Source organism: Mytilus trossulus, chromosome 8, assembly GCF_036588685.1.
Source record: "Mytilus trossulus isolate FHL-02 chromosome 8, PNRI_Mtr1.1.1.hap1, whole genome shotgun sequence".
NCBI lineage: Eukaryota > Metazoa > Mollusca > Bivalvia > Mytilida > Mytilidae > Mytilus > Mytilus trossulus.
Genome location: NC_086380.1, coordinates 74,294,176 through 74,316,339, shown reverse-complemented (window position 1 = coordinate 74,316,339; position 22,164 = coordinate 74,294,176). Strand labels below are relative to the sequence as shown.

At 32.9% G+C, this 22,164-nt stretch overlaps 1 protein-coding gene and 1 long non-coding RNA gene across 2 annotated transcripts; both read right to left on the bottom strand.

Moving 5' to 3' along the window:
- Nucleotides 1-1,825: 1,825 nt before the first annotated feature.
- On the bottom strand, nucleotides 1,826-15,486 carry LOC134727974 (scavenger receptor cysteine-rich domain superfamily protein-like). The gene is made up of 11 exons (XM_063592372.1): nucleotides 15,378-15,486; nucleotides 13,967-14,120; nucleotides 13,467-13,651; nucleotides 12,178-12,337; nucleotides 11,125-11,285; nucleotides 10,058-10,205; nucleotides 9,463-9,617; nucleotides 8,830-8,977; nucleotides 7,988-8,151; nucleotides 6,416-6,563; nucleotides 1,826-1,994 (listed from the first exon to the last, which is right to left on the bottom strand). The coding sequence occupies exons 1-11, from the start codon at nucleotides 15,484-15,486 to the stop codon at nucleotides 1,826-1,828; spliced, it is 1,701 nt and encodes a 566-aa protein (XP_063448442.1).
- Nucleotides 15,487-18,567: 3,081 nt separating this feature from the next.
- LOC134682119 (uncharacterized) lies at nucleotides 18,568-21,000 on the bottom strand. The gene is made up of 3 exons (XR_010100792.1): nucleotides 20,944-21,000; nucleotides 19,335-19,482; nucleotides 18,568-18,723 (listed from the first exon to the last, which is right to left on the bottom strand). It is a non-coding gene; the product is annotated as an uncharacterized LOC134682119 (long non-coding RNA).
- Nucleotides 21,001-22,164: the final 1,164 nt, after the last annotated feature.

Here is a 22,164-nt window from a genome sequence, read left to right as displayed (position 1 = left end):
TTATGAAAATTTATTTTGAGACTGATTTCATAAAAATTCACATAGACTAAGATATGATAAGAATTCGATAGAGCATACGAACATATGTCGTTGACACAACTCATCATTATTAGTTGAAGTTATTCTAACTCAATGGTGCGTACGATTGGGATCGACAACCAGATGAACAGACCCTCACAGGGTTTCCGCTGGCGGTCGCCATTTTCGCAATTTGCGAAAAAATAATAATTTTGGCGATTAAAATTCGTCATTGGCGAAAGAATTTGGCGAAAGAAATAAATAAAACGATTTATTTTCAGCCATCTTGTTTATTTACTTTTTTCGGGTTTCTCTGATTTTACCAATCAGACAATACTCGGAATTCACCTTGAACTCGTTAAGATTTTGACAGAAAATCGATAATCAGCTGATTGAACTCATAGCTATCGACATCAAAGGACTAATTAATAAAGGTGTTGATTGTTATAATATGACAAAATGATATGATTAAATGGCTTCTGTCACATGTCACAAAAGGGAACTATTAACCACTTTGCGACGCACGTGTTTGAAGCAAAATTTTTACGCTGCCTCTTCTTCTTTTAATGATAGTCCAGAAAAGAAAATTGTTGTTATGACGGAAAATGTTCAAAAGCAAGAAAGGTCTCTGATTTAAAACTTTATCATTTAACTTTCATATAGATAATTGATTTGAGTGGGTACTCCAAAGTCGTTTCAGTGACACACTTGTTTCAAGCATATAGTTTTACTTATTTACGATGGTCTAGAAAAGAAAACTGTCGTTATGACGAAATATATTCAAAAGGTTGGCATGCGAGTAACCCTTCAATGTAATGACTACACCTTACATGAGGGATCAATTTCAAGTGATAAGATGCTTCGTTCTGTTGTAAAAACCACTTCTTATTTAGGGGGGGGGGGGCTGAAAAAAGGAAAATTTTAAAAGAAAAATATATTGTGTTCCTTGGCGAAAAAAATAATAAAGTGGCGAAAAATATATTGTTTTGGCGAAAGAGGTGGCGAAAAAAATAATTGACCCAGGGGAAACCCTGGACCCTCAACAGTATAAATAATGTGTCTGACTATTATCATGATTATAGAACTACTGATATATCATGTATAAAGAATATTATAACACTTACAATCGGTTAAAACCAAGCATATTACAAATTACACTTGCGTCAGCTTTATCAAAGTTTTCACTGCAGATTGATCCCCATTGATTGTTATGAAATACTTCTACTCGTCCTTCCGATGGATTAGCTCCATTCTGGAGTCGAACCTGGGTTCCTGTTGTAATAAACAATATTAATTAAAGATTATATACTCCTGCTTGAATTCACGTGTAGATTGTACAAACAAAATAACAGTATTTTTTCGCCACTAGTTATGGATGTGATGACTATCAAATAAAAACATGGATATGCAAATGCAGTACAATGATTTTAATATAAATTGAAAAGGTTTAAAATAGAATTTTGTATCAAAATGGTTAACAGACGCCTAAGAACAATGTGATCACAATGATATTCATCGTTATCAAGCGTATATATCAAGCTTAAATGAGATCAATGCTCGAGATGCGCACCTAGATAAATAATATATACTGATTAGCCCTCCAGTCCAAAATCTTTGATACCGGATATCTTCTTTGGAAAAGTAACTCTGTAAAATTCCATTTATTTGACATTAGAAGTTTTATTCACCTCAAAATATGCCACATTTTGATGTCAATATTTTTAAAATGTTTCTTGCGACAAAACATCATCTTGCAAGACAGTTGTAATTCTCTAATTTTCATTACCACACACTAGCTTGTATCAATTTAATAGTAGCACTTACTGCATCTTACTCCTGCATCACCCAGACAAGAAACATCTTCCCATTTATCTATACATTGAGAAATATCAGACTCATCGTTTGAGCAGTTCACATTGTATCGAGTTGAATTATCATTAGCCATACCAAAACACGACGAACATACTTCTGGATATCTAAAACAAACACAACGCGATGTTAAGCTATCAAAATATCATGTGAAAAAGGCAAAACATTCAGTAGGAAAGTGACAGAAACTTTTTAATCAATATACATCCAACTCATATGAAAAACCTAGACTCTTGACATCTTTAAAATCGCTTGCGAAGAAACAGTTTATCCAAATATTTTATTATAACTTTTGTACAAATATATCATGCTTACAAGGGGTATTTGCCAAAAATACCGGTTGAGAGGTACAAATTTCCAAAGCCGTTAGGTATTTTTGGCAAATACCCCTTGTAAGCATGATATAATTATTTAATTCCACCGAATTTTCCACCTCAGAAGGTTTATTATAATCAGGTATCATGTGAAGTTTCGACTTGAATGTATTATTTTTGTATACACTGCAGCTGTGCTATTTGCGCAGTCAATTTTTTTTTATGTAGCGTAATACAAGTGGATTCCAGTTGTATGTAACCGGTTGTCAATTCTTTTCCGTTGAGCTTAAATTATGACGTCATTCCCGGAATGTTTACGTCATTCGCTCCAAATTCAATAATGATGCTTTTTATCCTAAATATGTCATCTGGAACCATGTATTTAGAATGACCATGAATTTGTCATATTAGAAGAGAAATAATTCATGCAGTTATTTTTATACATGGTATTCCCAAACTACCATGGTATTTGCTAGGGAATTTCCCATCTGCCATGGTATTTGCTAGCAAATATTTATCCCGGTACATGGAATTCCCTGATGGCAAACCACTGTGTGGCAAACACCCTGGCAGAGAAATGAAAATCTCAATATATAGAAATTGGTGAAAAATACCATTTTTCTCATCCAATGAAAATACAGCATTATTACATAAGATGGAATTATAAAAAAAAATAAACTTCAGAATTAGTTTTTTCTTTCTTGTTTATGTCCTTAAAACGAAAATTTGTAAAGTAATATTTGATCTATACTGGCAAAACATAAAAATAACCAGATGCTCCGCAAGGCGCAGATTTATACGACCACAGAGATAGAGCCCTGAACGGTTGGGGCTAGTATGGACACAACATTCAAAAACTGGATACAGCTCTGAATATGGATTGTGATTAAATAGTTGACACAGCATAGGTTTCTGACACAGAATGTATGTGGTCTAATGAACTAAAAAATTATTGTTTTTTTTTTTTTTTTTGCTTTTGAGCAATCCAGTATGCTGTTGAATATTAATCCTTTTGATATTTGAAGAAAGGTCTGAAATCTGAAATAAGAAAAATTGAACCGCGCCAATTTTTTTCACTTCCCCCTTTCCCTTATTCCAAAAATAATCTCAATTCAAATTTCTTATGGAGTTTTCAACAATTACTACTCATTTAAATACATCATAAAAGATAAAATGTCATACAGTCAAGATTAAGTTAATTTAACTACTATTCTGGACAAAGAAAGATAACTTCAATGCAACATTTAATATTGGTAAATTTCCAATTAAATTCATCAACCTAAATTTTTTTGTAAATTTCCAATGGAATTTATTAATAATAAAGTGTTTGGCAAATTTCCAATATACATTATATAAGAGCAGTTTAAGTGAGATAGTAAAATGAGTTTCAATTACCAACCTTACACTGCTTTTAAATAATGCTTTGTACTTTCGTAATTTTCCATTAACCTGGAAACCCGTCCCCCCTTTTTGCACCTCATTCCTTAACGGTTAGAGCCATAACTCCCAACGACAATTCTTACCATCCTTTTGTGGTATTCCAATATCCAAAATCTTATACATGGTTAGATTCATTATATCCAAGATCCCCAAGAATTCATTTTTTGATGAAATCAAATAAAGTTCAATCTCTGAAACCGATATTATCAAGATGCTTGATTTCTTGATTGACAACATATTTGTTACGTTCGGAGGACGTGTTTTTCAACAGACTGTCGGCATCCCAATGGGAACTAACTGTGTCCCTCTACTTGCTGACTTGTTTCTTTATTATTATGTGGCTGACTTCATGCAGGAACTTCTTAGGAAGAAAGATAAGAAGTTAGCAATATCCTTTAACTCTACTTTCCGCTATATAGATGACGTTCTTTCACTAAACAATTCAAAATTTGGTGACTATGTGGAACGCATCTATCCCATCGAATTGGAGGTAAAGGATGCTACAGATACAGTTAAGTCAGCTTCATATCTTGACTTACATCTAGAAATTGACAATGAGGGTCGGTTGAATACAAAACTTTACGACAAAAGAGATGATTTCAGCTTTCCAATTGTGAACTTTCCATTTCTAAGTAGCAACATTCCAGCAGCACCTGCATACGGGGTATATATCTCTCAATTGATACGATATTCCCGTGCTTGCATTTCCTATCATGATTTTCTTGATAGAGGGTTACTGCTCACAAGGAAGCTACTAAATCAAGAGTTCCAAATGGTGAAGTTGAAATCATCCCTTCGTAAATTTTACGTACGCCATCACGAGTTGGTTGACCGTTATGGAATAACCGTTTCACAAATGATATCGGATATGTTCCTTACGTCGTAACTACAATCCCCTTCCCTTTCATGAATTTGACCTACCGAAATAGGACTATTTACCGGATTTGTAATCACATAAGCAACACGACGGGTGCCGCATGTGGAGCAGGATCTGCTTACCCTTCCGGAGCACCTGAGATCACCCCTAGTTTTTGGTGGGGTTCGTGTTGTTTATTCTTTAGTTTTCTATGTTGTGTCATGTGTACTATTGTTTTTCTGTTTGTCTTTTTCATTTTTAGTCATGGCGTTGTCAGTTTGTTTTAGATTTATGAGTTTGACTGTCCCTTTGGTATCTTTCGTCCCTCTTTTAGACCTCAATGTGAAACAATTTGATAACCGGTCCTAAATATTAAAAATGTATAAATGCATGGTTAGATTCAGCATATTGAAGAACCCCATATATTGATTTTTTGTTGAAATCAAACAAAGCTTAATTTTGGACCCTGATTTAAACCTACTCGAAAACTGGGCCCTTAATAAAACAAAACTAAGTACATTTTTGGATTCAGCATCTCAAAGAACCCCAAGAATTCAATTTTAGTTAAAATCAAACTAAGTTTAATGTTGGACCCTTTGGACCTTAATGTAAACCAATTTGAAAATAGGACCAAAAATTAAGAATCTAAATACACAGTTAGATTCGGTATATCAGATAGTTCAATTTTTGATGAAATCAAACAAAGTTTAATTTTGGCCCCTTTTGATCCCTAATTCGTTGGGACCAGAACTCCCGAAATCAATCCCAACCTTCCTCTTATGGTCATAAACCTTGTATTTAAATTTCACAGATTTCTATTGGCTTATACAAAAGTTATGGTGCGAAAACCAAGAAAAATGCTTATATGGGCCCCTTTTTAGCCCCTAATTCCTAAACTGTTGGGACTTCAACTCCCCAAATCAATCCCAAGCTTCCTTTTGTGTTCATAAACCTTGTGTTTCAATTTCATGGATTTCAATTGACTTACACTTAAGTTATTGTGCGAAAACCAAGAATAGGACTTAGTTGGGACCTTGTTTTTCCCTTTTTCCTAAACTGTTGGGAACAAAACTCCCAAAATCAATCCCAACCTCCCTTTTGTAGTCATAAGCCTTGTGTCAAAATTTCATACTTTTCTATTGCCTTAAACTAGAATTATAGTGCGAAAACCAAGCAAATGCTTATTTGGACCCTTTTTGGCCCCTAATTCCTTAACTGTTTGGACCAACACTTCTAAAATCAATCCCAACCTTCCTTTTGTGGCCATAAACCTCGTGTTTAAATTTTAAAGATTTCTATTGGCTAAAACTTTAGTTAGAGTGCAAAAACTAAAAGTGTTCGCACGACGCAGACGACGACGACGCCAACGTGATACCAATATACGACCAAACAAATTTCAATTTCTGCGGTCGTATAAAAACAACACGCTATCAATTTCAATGCAACCATCTAACATTAGACGTTATACCAATACTTGTACCAGAGCTTGGCAGCAATAGTTCTGTAAAGGTACATGCACAAAATTGTCTCTAGGAAACTTCAGTAACTGCCCTTATTAACCCGATTTTCAACAAAACTTCAATCTTCAAACTTGTGATATAGATACATATGATATAGTCCCTAGAAAAACAGCAGTATGTATAATTCTTCAAGAAAACCGAAAATTTTACAATATAAATCTAATAGATAAGCATAACGAACCCATTGTTTTACGGTTTTACAGTTCCTACTCCGTGTAATGTCACATGTCAGGAAAGAAGAAAATAGGTTCAAATGGTAAAAACCCTAGTAAATAATAAAAAAAAAAATTTAACCGGCAATTTCCCCAAAAGAGTAAATTTATTCGCCTATAATTAAATAAAGATATACATACTCAGATATTGATTATTGCTAAATATGTATTACAAATGTGACTTACGGATTATTATATCCTAACATAGAACACACAATTCTAGCATCCTGCACAGTAAATGCATGATTACACACAGATCCCCATGTACCATTGTGTTGTATTTCTATTCTTCCTTCATTTGGATATCTTCCTCCCACAAGTTTAACATTCGTTGCTATAACAAGTATAACCAATGCATTAAGTAGCTGACATATGTGTATCTCATTGGCAAACGTATTCTTCGGCTTTACGATTTTTGTCGAAGCGGAGAAGGTCTATATTAGTGTTTGCTTGTATAAATATAATTATGTAGAAATAACTTTTACGTCTCGTATTCGTGTAATATGCCATTTAGACAACTCGCCACAAGAGACCAACATGACACAGTCGAGATCAACTATAGGTCGCTGTACGGCCTGCAACAAAGCCGAAACTACAGAATAAATAAAGGCAACAGTAGTATACCGCTGTTCAAAACTCATAAATCCATGGACAAAAAACAAAATCGGGGTAACGAACTAAAACCGAGTGAAACGCATTAAATATAAGAGGTGAACAACGACACAACACTGAAATGTAACACACACAGAAACGGACCAAGCATCATACAAAATCCCAAGAGAATAACAAATAAACCATCAAAACCAAGTACATGAATTTGGGATAGACAAGTACCGTGACACGTGTTATCGCAATGTGAATTTACACTAAAAAATTAGAGAAAACAAACGACGCAACGTTAAAATGTAACACAAACAGAAACGAACAATAATATAACAATGACCATCTTCCTGACTTGGTACAGGACATTTTTAATGGGGACAAATGGTAGGTTGAACCTGGTTTTGTAGCATGCCAAACCTCGCACTTTAATGGCAATGTTAAATATAATATTGAAATGACAACATAATATAACAGGACTACAATACAAATAAATAGGAGAACATATTAGACAAAGAAACACATCATTAATAGATAACAAAATTCATCAGGTTTAAAATTCAAAATGTTCAATACGCCAAAAACGCGCCTCGTCCACACAAGAATTAGGTTGTAAATGCCCCGAAATGACAAAGTAAATCAATTCAAACGAGAAAACTAACGGCCTTAATTATGTACAAAAAATGAACGAACAATGAATATGTAACACATAAACAAACGACAACCACTGAATTATAGGCTCCTTACTTAGGACAGGCACATACATACATACTGTGGCTTGGTTAAACAAGTCAGCGGAATCTCAACCCTCCCCTAACTTGGGAGAGTGGTATAACCATACAAGTGGACGTGGCCACGCCTGCATTTCTGCAAATCGATATAGCATATTCAAAATTATTAACACAGATGAGCATAATTGTTTCCTTTTTAGGAACGATATTTAAAAAAAAAATCCAATTACAAGACGTTTGTACAGCAAGTTTTACTGTTATAGGTTGATTTCCCTCTTTTTCACGAGTAATTTTTTCAAGGGTTTATGCTGTACAGTCAGGGGAAACACAGACACGTTACCATTTGATTGAACTTTCCACTTCCCGATGGAATTAATATAAATGTGTATGTACGACGATCTATATGTAAAGTGAAATTAAAACGTACTGCATGATATAGCCACTGTGTTATTTGGTGAACATGTGGTGTTCTGTGAATTACTTATACTACAGTCTGCTATATACTGTTCAGAACCGGAACACTGAATATCATCTACGGCAGTATGATCCTGTCCTACATCGATTGAACTCATGGTAATTATTTCTGGTGCGCTGCAATTATGAAACTTTTACATATTAGCGTAATTCATCTAAAAACAATCAGGTTTTAATTCCGTACGATACTTAATACAAATATTGGCACAGTCTCTAGCATTTAATTAATCTTATGAATACAAATTGAAGTTTGAAGACAAATTGTATAAATAATCAACTATAAGTAAATACAAATATTTCTAAATAAAGTTTCTACGTTTAAATCGCGAAACAGAGTTTCCTTCACCAGAAATACGAAGTAATTTTAAACTCATTGATTTGAAAACAAAAAGTAATGAGTTGTTCGTGTTCATTGAGGTGATTACTAGAAACTAGCAAACGGCAACATCAAACACCAGATAGAAGTAACGTTTTCCAATCAGAATTATTGATTATAAACCACTATTTCAAGGCTTTTTGATATAGACTTATAGCATACATCTAACGGAATCTGACCTCCAGAAAAACCACATGCAAAATGATCAAACTATATTATACGATCAATCAATTTTCAGGTATTGTTTATGTAAAGAGAAAAGTGTTATATTTATTTTATTTTCTACCTCGCACTTGACATTTTTCATTATGAAAAATGTATTGCTCAAAAATATTTGGAAATAACTAATTATTTTAAACATCAGAAATTCTTGTAATTTTTTATAAGAAAATTAATATGTTAACCAAAAAACAAATTACGCATTTTGATATCCAAGTGAATGACAGATCACGACTGCAGCGTTCTTGGTAAAACTATGATCACAAACACGTTTCCAAACTCCACTAATTAATAACTCAACTGCTCCTACGCTTGGTTTCCTACCTCCATATAAACGGACTGGTATATCTAATTTAGACAAAGAATCGCATTAATTTAGTTTCAGTGTGTAAATAAACAATGTCTCAACTGAAAGAAGATTTCACATTATCCACATTCCTTTTTTATAAAACAACATGAAATAACGACAGCTTTGGTGAACCATAAAAGTCTATAAGAATAACAATTCACGAATAGTAAAATTTTACGAGTTTATGATTTAAACATGTATAGTTCATAGCAAAATAACTATGATTGTTTACTTATATATATATCTATGTTTACTCGTATCTTGTACGACTTTTTCAATCTCCAATTTTACATTTGTATGATTATTTGTACTATGAGTGCTGCTTTTAAGAATTCAATTGAACTTATGGTAATAGGGCAGCAACATGAAGTTTGATATATGACATCAAAATAGTTCTGTTATGACGCGAAACAATGGTTAAATTGTAAATTTCTGGTAAAGTTTAATACACTTCTAGTTTTACGTCATTTTTTGTAATACATACTGCATTTCACACCAACAGTGTGATTATTCGTACAAGTACTTGGATTCCAACCCTTGTAGCTACACATTGATATATCAGATTCGGTTCCGCTACAGTGGAGGTCATCCTTTATGAGAGGGGTTGAACTATATCCATACTTCGCCACGCCAGCATTTCTGAAATTTGATGAAGATTATTCGAAATCATAATCAAAGATGAGCTTAATTGTTTCCTTTTCATTTACAATATTACAAAGAAAATTCAAATTAGAGGACGCAGATACAACAAGTGCCTGTTTGTTTGTAGTTAGTTGTTTTTTACATGTCATTCCCTCAAGTTTTAACGTAGTCATGTTCTTTAGTAAAATGAAACGTTTTCCAATAATGTTATAATCAAATTTTCTTATTAAGTTTTCTTTTTGTATTTATATCATACATTAAATACGCAAGGTATAAAATATTAGCTTGTCTATACCGTGGTCTGTTGTATTGTGTGCATCAAACGTGACTATAAAAGACAATTGAGCTGTGTTTTTGTTTATCAATATTCGTCTTTTACAAAAACACATCACTGTTTATCACTAGGAATAATTCATTTGAATACGAAACTAACATACTTTTCTTCAAATCCAAGCATTCTGCATACTACGTTTGCCTCAGATTTGTCAAACGTATCATAACACATTGTACCCCACTGTCCATTGTAGCGAACCTCTAACTGTCCGTTAGCAAAACTTGTCCCGCCAAGTAAACGAATACGGGTTTCTGTAAAAGATATCATTATATTCAATACATATTATTTATAGTAATGCTATTATGATTAACCTAGTATGTTTTATATGTCAATGTATGCATATCTTGGAATAAATTAAGTCAAGTGAATAAGAATATTTTTTGAACAACAGTTTGTTAAATATAGATCGCCAACAGAAAGCTAACGACATAATTAAACAACACAAGGCACCCTGGGTAACGGAATATGATTGGATATTACAAAGGCACTTACTTAAAAATAAGTAGTTAAACAGAACAACTTGAGTGCTGCTAAGAAATCATTGGACATATACATAATGTGTACATAATGACTGTTTAATATGAGATGTCGTTAGCACAAAAAATTAAAAAAAAAAAATAAAAAACGAATTTACATGTATTTTACAGTATCATGTTTGTTTCAATTTTGTTAATTTCAATGAAAAAAACATTTTCCATATTTGCATACTTAAAGTTAATAATTTGCTAAAGGTAGCGTCGAGTTTTAATAGCCAACCAGTTGAGGTATTGACCAAGTGGTAGTTATAATATTGACAAATAAAATAGAAACAATCCAGCTACCGCCGGGGTGCTTCAGCTAAACTTGAAACAATTTTTTTTACTTGATTAGTGATAATGAACGTCATACTTAACGCCGAAATATATAATGAACAAATATTAAAAATCATGAAGGACTACCAAAGGTCTGATGCTCGTGACTTGGGACAAGCATAAACAATGCGCCGGGGTTAAACCTTATTCGTGAGATTTCAACACTCATCCTTTACCGTAGACAATGTAGAAAAAAACATCAATATGCACAATAAAACTTAGTTAAGAAAAAGTCTGAGTCCTAGGTCCGAATATGTAACAAATTTTACGATACAAAAAACGTAATTTCCATATGATGAATTGTTGATATAATACTCACCACATGAAACTCCTATAATAGATTGCTCTGAACATGTGCGAATATTCCAACTGCGTCGACAACTCCAAACGTCTTTTTCAGTCCCACCGCATCGAACATTGTACATTACATAATGTCTAGTGTTACTATGATTTTTAGGCAATTTGAAGATATCGGCATATCTGAAATATACGTTTAGATTAACGTGCAATTCATAGATTAGCAAAGTCCGATATTGACACTTTTAGACAACCTTAAAGGTATAAATACGTCAACAATCTTACTTGCAGCTACTTTAAGGACAAAAAAAACAGAAGGTATGCTGACCCCTGAAAATTCATTAACATAAGTCTAAGAGCTAACCCTCCTTGATGGCCGTATGGAACTACATGAGGTGGTATCAATCAAATTGATATTGATTTGATTAAAAGGAAATTACTAGTTACCGATTTATGTTCAAGCACAATACAAAAAAGACTTTAGTAGACTTTTTCGAAACTCGTTAATAACTTTTTTAATTTGCAACAAAAGAGGCAAATAACTGAAAAACGTGCGTAAATTTCATACGGTGGAGAAATACTATAGTTATGTCGTTATAACTATTTACTTTTTGATTTGAGTAATATATGTTTCACCATAGTTATTGCTAAACCCTTGTTCTTAAAAGAAATATATCAATTGTTCACGAAACAGCAGATATATGATAATATACATGCATTTTCAAAAGGGGTTTTATGTAAAGTAGTGGTGTTACAAGGAAGGTAACTGTTGATGTTATCATAATGCTGTTTTGTTAAAATTTGAATTACTCAACACATAGTGTCTGCAACCAGTGTTTTCATTCACATTTCGATTAACAATCAAGTTGGTGACATTTCGTAATATCGTAGAAATAAAAGCTATGTTTACCATTATATTGTTATCGCTAAGCACCATTAAAACCATCAATTATGTAAATGTACATGTTCCTGTACATTTGTTTGCAAAGAAATATTGTAGCGCTTATCTTATTATATAAACATTGATTCTTGCAGGGTTTTTTTCATAATAAGATAAAATCAACAAATTACATACTCTTCAGTATTTCCTAATGATCGGCAAATTACTTTTGCTAAATTGATGTCAAGATTGCTGTCACAAATTGGTCCCCATTGGTTATTTTGGAATACTTCTACAGCTCCGTCGTATTGGGTGCTGCCATTTACCAGTCTGACATTTGAGGCTGGTGCTTGGCCTATATAAGAGAAAAAATGGTTTATCATAGAGAATACATAAGTAACAAATGTAACTGTTCTTTTTCTCAAAAGAAAAACTCGTTAATTGTGTTTTGCATAACCAAAGTAGCAACGGGTGGTTGGCTATATTTGAAACTATGTTACATGTATACATTTATTTAAACAATGGGCAGACGTTACTAAAGAGCTTTAGAATGCTTAAAAAACAGAACACTTGTCGAAATTAACATGATTAAGGAGGATGGTTTTTTGGGTCAAATTGCATTTCAAGTTAATTGTTGGTTATTAATCGGACTTTTAACGTGTTTAAATATTATCCCGCCTTTTTCGCAAAAAAAAATAATATTTGCTATTTTTAGTGTATTTTAATATAACTTTTAATTTCATTGTAAATCGAAAACTATATGAATTTAAAAAAAATAAAAAAATAGTAAATAAATATACGGTACAGGTATGTTAAGTGTTTCGAACATATATGCCTTAAAACCAGGTTCAACCCACCACTTTTATTCCCCTTTAAAAGTGTCCTGTACCAAGTCAGGAAGATGGTCATTGTTATAATATTGTTCGTTTCTCTTTGTGTTGCATTTTAACGTTGAGTCGTTTGTGTTTTCTCTTATTTTTGAGATATTGAGATAAGACGTGGCACGGTACTTGTCTATCCCAAATTTATGTATTTGGTTTTCATGTAACATTTGTTATTCTCGTGGTGTTTTTTCTGATGATTGGTCTGTTTCTGTGTGTGTTGCGTTTCGGTGTTGTGTCGTTGTTCTCCTCTTATATTTAATGCGTTTCGCTCGGTTTTGGTTTGTTACCCCGATTTTGTTTTTTGTCCATGGATTTATGAGTTTTGAACAGCGGTATACTACTGTTGCCTTTATTTAGCAGCAGTTAATACACTAAGTCCTCGTTGAAACGTATACATGTTGCATATAATGGACCAACCTGTAATAAAGACTAAGATAAATACATGTGAGTTAAACGTACTACATCAATATAACATTGCAGCAGAACACGAAATACATACATTTCTAAAAATAAACGCGTCTGTTTGACCTTTCGAAACAGGGAGAAATGACAAGGCTCTTTTCAATATTTCAATTCTGATATTTTGATAATTTTACTAACCACACTTCAAAATAGTTTCATAGTTCGGGTAACCATATCGCGCACCTCTACAATAAGAGGGAGAACCGTATCTTAATGAACATTGTGAGGGAGACACGGCATTGCTGGGACAACTTCTCATGGCTACCATGTATCCGCTGCCACTGAATGCTCCATATTTGGTTCCACTTGTGATGATTGGATTCCTTGCCAAAACAAAGTATAAACGATATAGCATTGGTAATAGTACAACATATTTTTAGATGATTCAAAAAGAAAGAAGTTTTGAAGATAGGAACAGTTGCCTCAAATCATGTAGAGGCATATGTTCTATTTCAAAGAAAGTTTTTTTTACATAAAAAATGTTAACAACATGCAGTCGGCTTTTCCAGTAGAATGGTAGTTTTGCAAATGAGTTTTTTGAACGTCTTTTTTTAATTCGTAACATATCGTGTAATAGCTACGAGCAATATGTGTGGGTTTTGTTTTTTAAAGTTTCTAGAAATTAAGAAACAACTCACGTGTCATCCAGTCCTAAAAGTCGACACATTACTCTGGCTTGTGATGTTGAAAAGTAATATTTGCAAACAGGACGAAATGTTCCACTGTACATAATTTCAAGTCGACCTTCATTTCTACTACCACCAACAAGACGTACTTCAGAATTACCTGCATCTTAAATGTAAATTAACAAATTTGATAATAGGATCTGCTATTTATGAATGTTTGAAAAAATAGTGGTTAAAGGATTTGTGAGTCTACAGACATATTAAAAACATTCACAATAAGAGCAGGATGGAGACAAAGATTTTCAGTGCTTGTTCAAAATGAAGTACTTCGTCAATAGATTGTCGTATTTTATTATCTTCCTTTTTTTCTAATTTGGAGTACTTTAATAGATACCAGAGGGACCGTCAAACTCATAAATCGAAAATAAACTGACAACGCCATGACTAAAAATGAAAAAGACAAACAGACAAGCAGTAGTACACATGAAAAAGCATAGACAACTAAAGATAAAGCAACACAAATCCCACCAAAAACTAGGGGTGGTCGCAGGTGCTCTTGGAGGGTAAGCAGATCCTGCTCCCCATGTGGCATCCGTCGTGTTATTATAATTTGGTAAATAGTCTAATTCGGTAGGTCACATTCATGAAAAGGAAGGGGATTGGAGTTACGACGTAGAGATAGGGGGAGGGGGGTAACCAAAAGAGATATTCAACCTCATAAGTCGATGTTAAACTGACAACGTAACTATTAGTTTTTAAAAAACTGACGATTTAATAATGTGTTTCGTTTGATGTGTTTGGACTTTTGATTTTGCCTTTTGATTTTGGATTTTCCTTTTTGAATTTTCCTCGGAGTTCGATATTTTTGTGTTTTTACTTTTTATAAGCTGATGTTTTTGTTTATTTTTCCTTTTATGTTTCTTATCATATAGCTTGGTCATTCGTTTTCGACGTAACGTCACTCTATTCTTACTGCACTGAGTAGCCAATATGTACCCACTAAGAAAAAATCCTAGATTAACAAAAAAAATATATACGTGTGATAGATATTCTAGGTCCCCAAGGTAAATGTTTACGATGTCAACGTAATATCAATGGAGACCTTTCTGCATTAGAATGTCCAGATTATAGTTACATTTCCATCAACAAAAATTAACATCATCTTTAAAGGCCTCACAATTTATTTTTTAAATTTAACAAAAATAATAATTGCTTATATTATCAAGCCAAGTCAATGATTAAAACACTAAAAAAATGAAAACAATGCATTAATGATATACAATGCCTTGTCGTTGACCTGTTTTGTTAATTTCAAAACCAATTAAGAAATCGTTTGAGTTTGGAATACGTGACAATATTCAAAGTACTTTTAATCAAGTTATTTGAAACAATTTATTATCATCTAAGAAATAATCGTATCTACCACATGATATTCCAACATCTTGGTTATGTTGACATGACGTCCTTCCCCATCCTGAGAATGAACATGTACTGATGTCCGTTTCTCTTCCTGAACATCCAAGACGATCCATCAATACTGGTCCTGCTGTTTCTCCAAAATGACCGTTTGAATATACCTTTGGTTGACTTTTTGAATATATATCATCATTTTAAATAAGTTTCACAACTATATCAACTAATTATATATACACATTCGTTATATACGACTGATAAGTCAAAATATTACATTAACCTATAATTGATTATTTGGTTTCTGGTGGATAATTGTCTCATTTGAAATTATACAAAATCCTCATGTATACGTAATTTGTACTAAAATGTTACTCGTTTATCATATACTTTAACGACAACAATCCAAAACGTAACCCGCATATATATTTGTATTCACTTAGATTTCTTTTCGAACGGACGAAACCAATATCAACGTTGGTGCCCGTATGTAGGTGCAGAATGTATAATTATTTTGTCATATTCGGGCAGAACCCAACGACTGTTTGAACTGTTGGACGACCTGTCCTTAAAGGCATAAAACTTTGCTCAGTGCTCGGACCACAAAATTCATGCTCGAAACATGAAATCCAGCAATTTGAAAGGTTGATTTTGGAGTCTGAGTATAAAAATCATTCTCGAAAGTTTTATGACCGTGAGGCCTGAATTTTCTCCCTATCCAATATACCCTCATTTTCAAGTGGCATTCTAAAATTCTAGCCATTTATCTTGCACAATCCCTTTCACGCAATATACGTATTAATTTTAGGGTAAATTCGTTCTCGGCCTGAATATGAATGACATGTGTGTCTCTTGACCAAAAATAGAAACACTCAATCAATATGACCATTTTTGAAATGTTAGTCATTTAGTTAAGGTGTTGTGTATATATACATCTCTAATAAAACAAGGACCGCCTTCATCAAGTTATACAGCCAATCATATGTTTCTAATGAACAATTATAAAATCGGTTTGAAAAATCGTTATTCGTTCTTATATATAATTACCTGTTATGGAAACCAAGCATTGAACACACTACCCTGGCGTCGTTTGTATCAAAACTGGTACTACAAATTGATCCCCATTGTCCATTATGTAGGATATTGATAGTACCTTCTTTCGATGAACTCCCACCAGATAGGTATACCTTTGAATCTAAAAGAATATTTATCTATTTATCTAACTCATAAATGTATGACACTCTTTCTTGAGTATTTCTTTGCAGATATTGCAATATGATTTAATTGCTACATTGTCCGTAAAGAATAGTTAAAAGATACTAGTCAGTACATTTTAATCGAATAGCACCAGATTGCGTAGTTCGTATTGAATATAATTAAACTCATCATAGATACCAGGACTAAATTTAGTATACACGATGGACCTTGGTGGTAATGAAAGTTATCGAAATCATGATACCTTCGTTACATTATCGTTTATCAGAATGAAGTTCGCGTAAATAAGGTTTTACGACGTTAAAACACAGACAATTTGGTAAGATAAAGTCTGACATTAATCATATGATTTATTACTTATATAAGAATAACTACCAAATGTTCAATCAGAAAAATATTTACACAGGCATATTGATGAACATTTTGTAATAATGCATTTTGCAACAAATGTATTTTTCATTCAGCTGTCTGCATGTTGGGTCTGATATCATGACAGCTCCGACCAAATACAATACGACTACTTCTTTTAAACGAATTCATACGAAATATATGAAAGAGTATAAATGCATGGAGGTTGGTTTATCAGTAAATTGTTTTTGGAAATCATATTTCATTGAAACCCATGCCTACAAAACAAAGTTTAAATTAATAGAAAAATAACTTTAAACATTTACCAATTAATGTATCTGATCTATTCTATCCCGTTTTTTATAAACAATTTCTTACCACAATTAACGTTTACAGTACCGCTACAATTTCCAGTCGACTGTCTGTCATATTGGCAGTCATGAACATCAGTTTCAACACCAAGACATCTCATATTGTACATGGCTGGATAGGAGCTGTTTTTATTATAGCTTTTGCTATGATAATTATTTACCCTGCAATTAAGCGTTATATGCATTGTGTATGTTGTTGTCTGTTTCATATATGAAATAATATCTATACGTTTAATTCATTAGTGTTTGCATTCTTAGACATTTGCATGCTTTCATTTTACTAAAAGTTTGTCCCTAACCAACTTATTGTCTCTTCCATTCTTCAAATAATGCACAACATATATCAACATTTAATTTTGTAAACTTTCTAATTATTCCTCTTCATACAAATAACGAATCAATATTTTTTTTTCTAAAATGCAAACACATTATCAGTGGCTGAGTGGCTGTTCAATTTTTCAAACGAAAATCATTTCTCGTATTACAACGGAAATAACCGTGTTTTTTAAGGCCAAAATATGTTCTGAATTGTGTAATCTGATCATATGCAATACACAAGTAAATGATGATGGACCTACACTGACAATTGTTTTCCTAGACCTTTTAAAAATGTCATGTTCATAGCATATATTATCGTAAGAAACTACATCAAACAATCATTAGAAAACAAAACTCTATACAAACTAAATTACAATATTGGACAGTTTATAAAATTTTTAAAAATATTGATGGGCTGTAAAAATCTCTTTATGCCCGATTTGTTGCGGTTACGTTGATTCGAGAAACCTTAAGTGACTAAATACTGCATGCAATGAAGTTGGCCTGTTGACACATTTCATATATATGTAAACTAAACTTACCCAGTATGATAGCCAAGCATTCTGCAAACGACACCAGCTTCCTCCTTCCCAAATCCGTCGCTGCAAATAGGACTCCATACACCGTTGTTGTTTACTTCAACACTGCCAGATTGTGATTGTGACGACTTCGATAGTCGCACGTCCAGATCTTTAAAATGTTTGAAACAGTTATATATTATTATATACAAAATATATAATACAAAATACAAATAAAAACAACTTTTACAAAGGTAACTCACTTGATCCAAAAATAAAAAAGTGTCTACTCAATGAACACGAAAAAGCTCGAAGCTCGATTATAAGTGGTATGAACCTGTAACAATATGCAATGTATTAGAAAACTGACAAATTTTGGATTGTTTAACAACAGTTTTTGTTTATCTGTTAAAATCGTAACTCACGGCATGTTAAAGCCACAGCTTCTGTGTAATCACAGTTAGATATTCCCCAGCCTCTAAAATGACAGGCAGCTATATCTGTTTCATCACCTCTACACTCAAGGTCATCCATTAGTATAGGTATATTACTTGATCCAAACGGACTCTTTTTGTACACTGTTGGATAACTATTAAGACAAAATCAAATCTAGTGGTGCTTTAATTTGAATTTATCATATATTCATCATCAAATTAAGGAGTATGTTTTGTAACAACTAACATGTTTAAAAGATTACAATGCTTATTTATTCGTTTATAGAAAGGTAGTTGTATACTATTGATTTGGTTGCTCTGTGAAAGATGAGGAGACCAATTTGTTATTTTCTACTTGTCATGTTTTTTCCTTACGTACGACGTAGCCCCCTTTGTGTACTTTTTTATCATATGATCCTGACGTACGATATAGACGTACTGTGTTGTTGCCCTATGTATGACGTAGCCATCATGGTATACTTTTATTATGGTCATGTGATTGCCCGACGTACGATTTAGATAGTAATGTGTTCTTTTATACTGGTCATATGTTTGCGGAAAGTACGATGTAGAACGCAAAGTGAAGGTTAAACTGATAAACTTATTTACTATGTACGATTAAGACAGTAATGTGTTTTTAAGAATAACCATGTGATTTTCCATCGTACGAAGTAGAAGCAAAGTAAAGGTTATACTAGCTTTTCCTGAGCATAAATAAGACAGTGATATGATTTTTTTAGAATGGCCATTGGATAATCTTACGTACGATGTCGATAATCCAAGTGTTCTACACACAACCTGTGCATCACTGATATCAAACATGTCATCACAGATAGATCCCCATGTACCGTTGTGATAAACCTCTACTCTGCCCTCAGATGGAGACTTGCCATTTGTTAATCTTATTTGGGTTGCTATTGGAAAAAACAAATGTGTCACGAGACAATACAAATATCAATATTTTAATTTTACAAATCGTCTTAATTGTTCATTTTCTGACAGAAATAATTTTAAGTAATTTATCTGGCTTATATCATGTTTGTTTCTATTAAGTTGTTAAATAGTACTCAGACTCTAAGAGCTAAACAACTAAGGGCTTTGCTCATTACTGAAGGCCTTACACTAGATTACAGCTGGTTATATTTGTATCGTTTGGTCTCTTGCTGAGAGTTGTATCATCGACAATCATACCAAATCTTTTTTTATAGAGCAATATTTGAACCTGACGTATTATATAGATATCTATTAAATGTTGACAAACACTTATAACATTTTACATGTTATTTGTATGGTATTGTTATTGGTGTTTTAATCTCTAAAATCCCGTTTCTTTTATTTATATTGTAAATGAAGTAACAATTTCGGTGTGTTCGTTATTCTCGTTTGTCTACAACAAGACGATTCGCTAAAATCGGATTAGTTCGTTAGGTGTAACTTTATTTACTGTTTTAATCTATCGGTGTATATCAGGTATTGAATTCTACCTGCCTACTAGACATACGAAAAATAAATCAAATTAAGAGGGCAAAAAACAAAAGGGAAAATTAAAAAGCAGATCAAAAAGGATAACTTATTGACTTATGACGCTATACAAACAAAGTTTTCAACCAATTCGAAATATATGAAACATATATAAAATGCTTATGAAGATTAACGTTTTTGACATGGTAGAATTTTCCAGTGGGTAAACACGATTAATCTCAAAGGGGTCAATATAAAATGAGCTTATAGAGGAAAAAAAATGAATTCGCCCCAGTTTGAAGTTTACCGAAAATTTATACAATAGTTCTTGAAAAACTGGTCATTGTCGTTTTATATGAACTGCCCACAGGGCAATGGTATTGACTAGGATAGTGATAATGACTGAGGTCATTATCGCTGTCACAGTCAATATCTCTGTCATAACACCATCCATCTTAAAGGTGTGATATCTATAAGGTTATTGTATGCATTCCAATAATTAAATTTCCCGAGTTTTACCTTAGAAAAAAGTAAAATCACAAAAATACTGAACTCAGAGGAAAATCAATTTGGAAAGTCCATAATCACATGGCAAAATCAAAAAACAAAACGCATCAAAAACGAATGGACAAGAACTGTCATATTCCTGACTTGGTACAGGCATTTTCAAATGTAGAAATCCGCATCAAAATATGCAGAAAGCGTTGTTCGGGGTATCCAAATTATAGAATATTATACCCCTCTTCGTTCACCGACATGTACAATCAAACTACATATGTTAAAATACATCTGCGTAGAAACGGGCGATCTTACACCTCCTAGTTTACGACAAGAGCATAACAAAATGGGGTAAATGCAACAGTTACTTCCACACTCAAATGGTTTTCTCAAAATTCACCCATAGGACAACTTACCACATGAAATTCCTACATCTTTATCGTGTTGACATCCAGTGTGTCCCCATTCCTTAAAGCGACATCTAGTGATATCAATCTCACTTCCACTACATGACACATTGCTCATCCAGATATCCCCTAGTCCCTGTCCAAACTTGGACACTGGATAAAATACTGGAATTCTTTTTTTCCAGATATTATATTATTTACTCATGTATCACTCAAACATCGTTTTCCTTGGTTTTATTATCATATAAATTCAAGAACAATAATATGCTAAACTATGAAAAATATTCTAGCGAAATATTCATTGCAAGTAAAGAACAATAAGTTGATAAGGTCGAACCTTTAGATGTTAAGTGAATAATTTAAAAATGAAACTTGTGGATAATTTACGCTTTTGATTTCATATTTTGGATATTTAAACTTTTTTCTCTACTTCTTTTTGTCTATTGGAAGGAGGAAAAACATGTTAGGATTAACAGTGCTTAGTTTTATTCATATTGTAAACACAATTATCATACTTTATGTTTTGCACATAACATTTAGATAAGATCAAAGTATTCGTTTGATTCTTTAAATGTTCTGTACTCGCAGTAGTAAATATTTTTACAATTGCATTGTACCGGTTTGATTGCAAGAGTGTGTACCCTTCTGTCGAACCTCCAATTCATACAAATTTCCATACTAGTAATATTTTCTGATGCTATTACACTTTATAAGACAAATAGAAATTGTTAACCTTTCCGATGCTCTTTTTTTAAGGCAGGGTTCATGTTACCGAATTACCTAGTATATGTAAAATATTTTGTGAATCGTTGATTGTTGATTGTGCATTATGACTTTATCATTTTATTCGATATGATTAACATATGGCTGTTTTAGATTTTATAAAATATGGGTTAGCGCTGCTGGTAATTGAAGCTGAAGAGTTTGACCCGATTCAAATACACTTGTGATAAATGTCATATTAAATACATACATATCTTTGTATCCCAACATTTTACATATAACCATTGCATTTTGTACGGTAAAGTTATCACTACAGACAGTTCCCCAATATCCATCATGGTTTATTTCTACTCGTCCTTCTGACACAGTTGTACCATTTGATAACCGTACCATAATATCTAAGATTTAAAAATAACTATAATGTGGTATCCATTTTTACAAGGCCTTCTATAGCTAGCAGGTACTTCATCAGTCATGTTTGTTGGGTTTTCCAATTATGCTGTCGAC

Excerpts from the sequence above, each read along its gene's own strand:
- LOC134727974 (XM_063592372.1), bottom strand. The coding sequence starts at position 15,486 with ATGGATCGTCTTGGATGTTCAGGAAGAGAAACGGACATCAGTACATGT. Across the intron at positions 14,121-15,377 it reads AGATGTTGGAATATCATGTG|ATGCAGGTAATTCTGAAGTA; the intron begins GTAGATACGATT and ends TTTACATTTAAG. Across the intron at positions 12,338-13,466 it reads TGAAACTATTTTGAAGTGTG|GCCAAGCACCAGCCTCAAAT; the intron begins GTTAGTAAAATT and ends TCTCTTATATAG.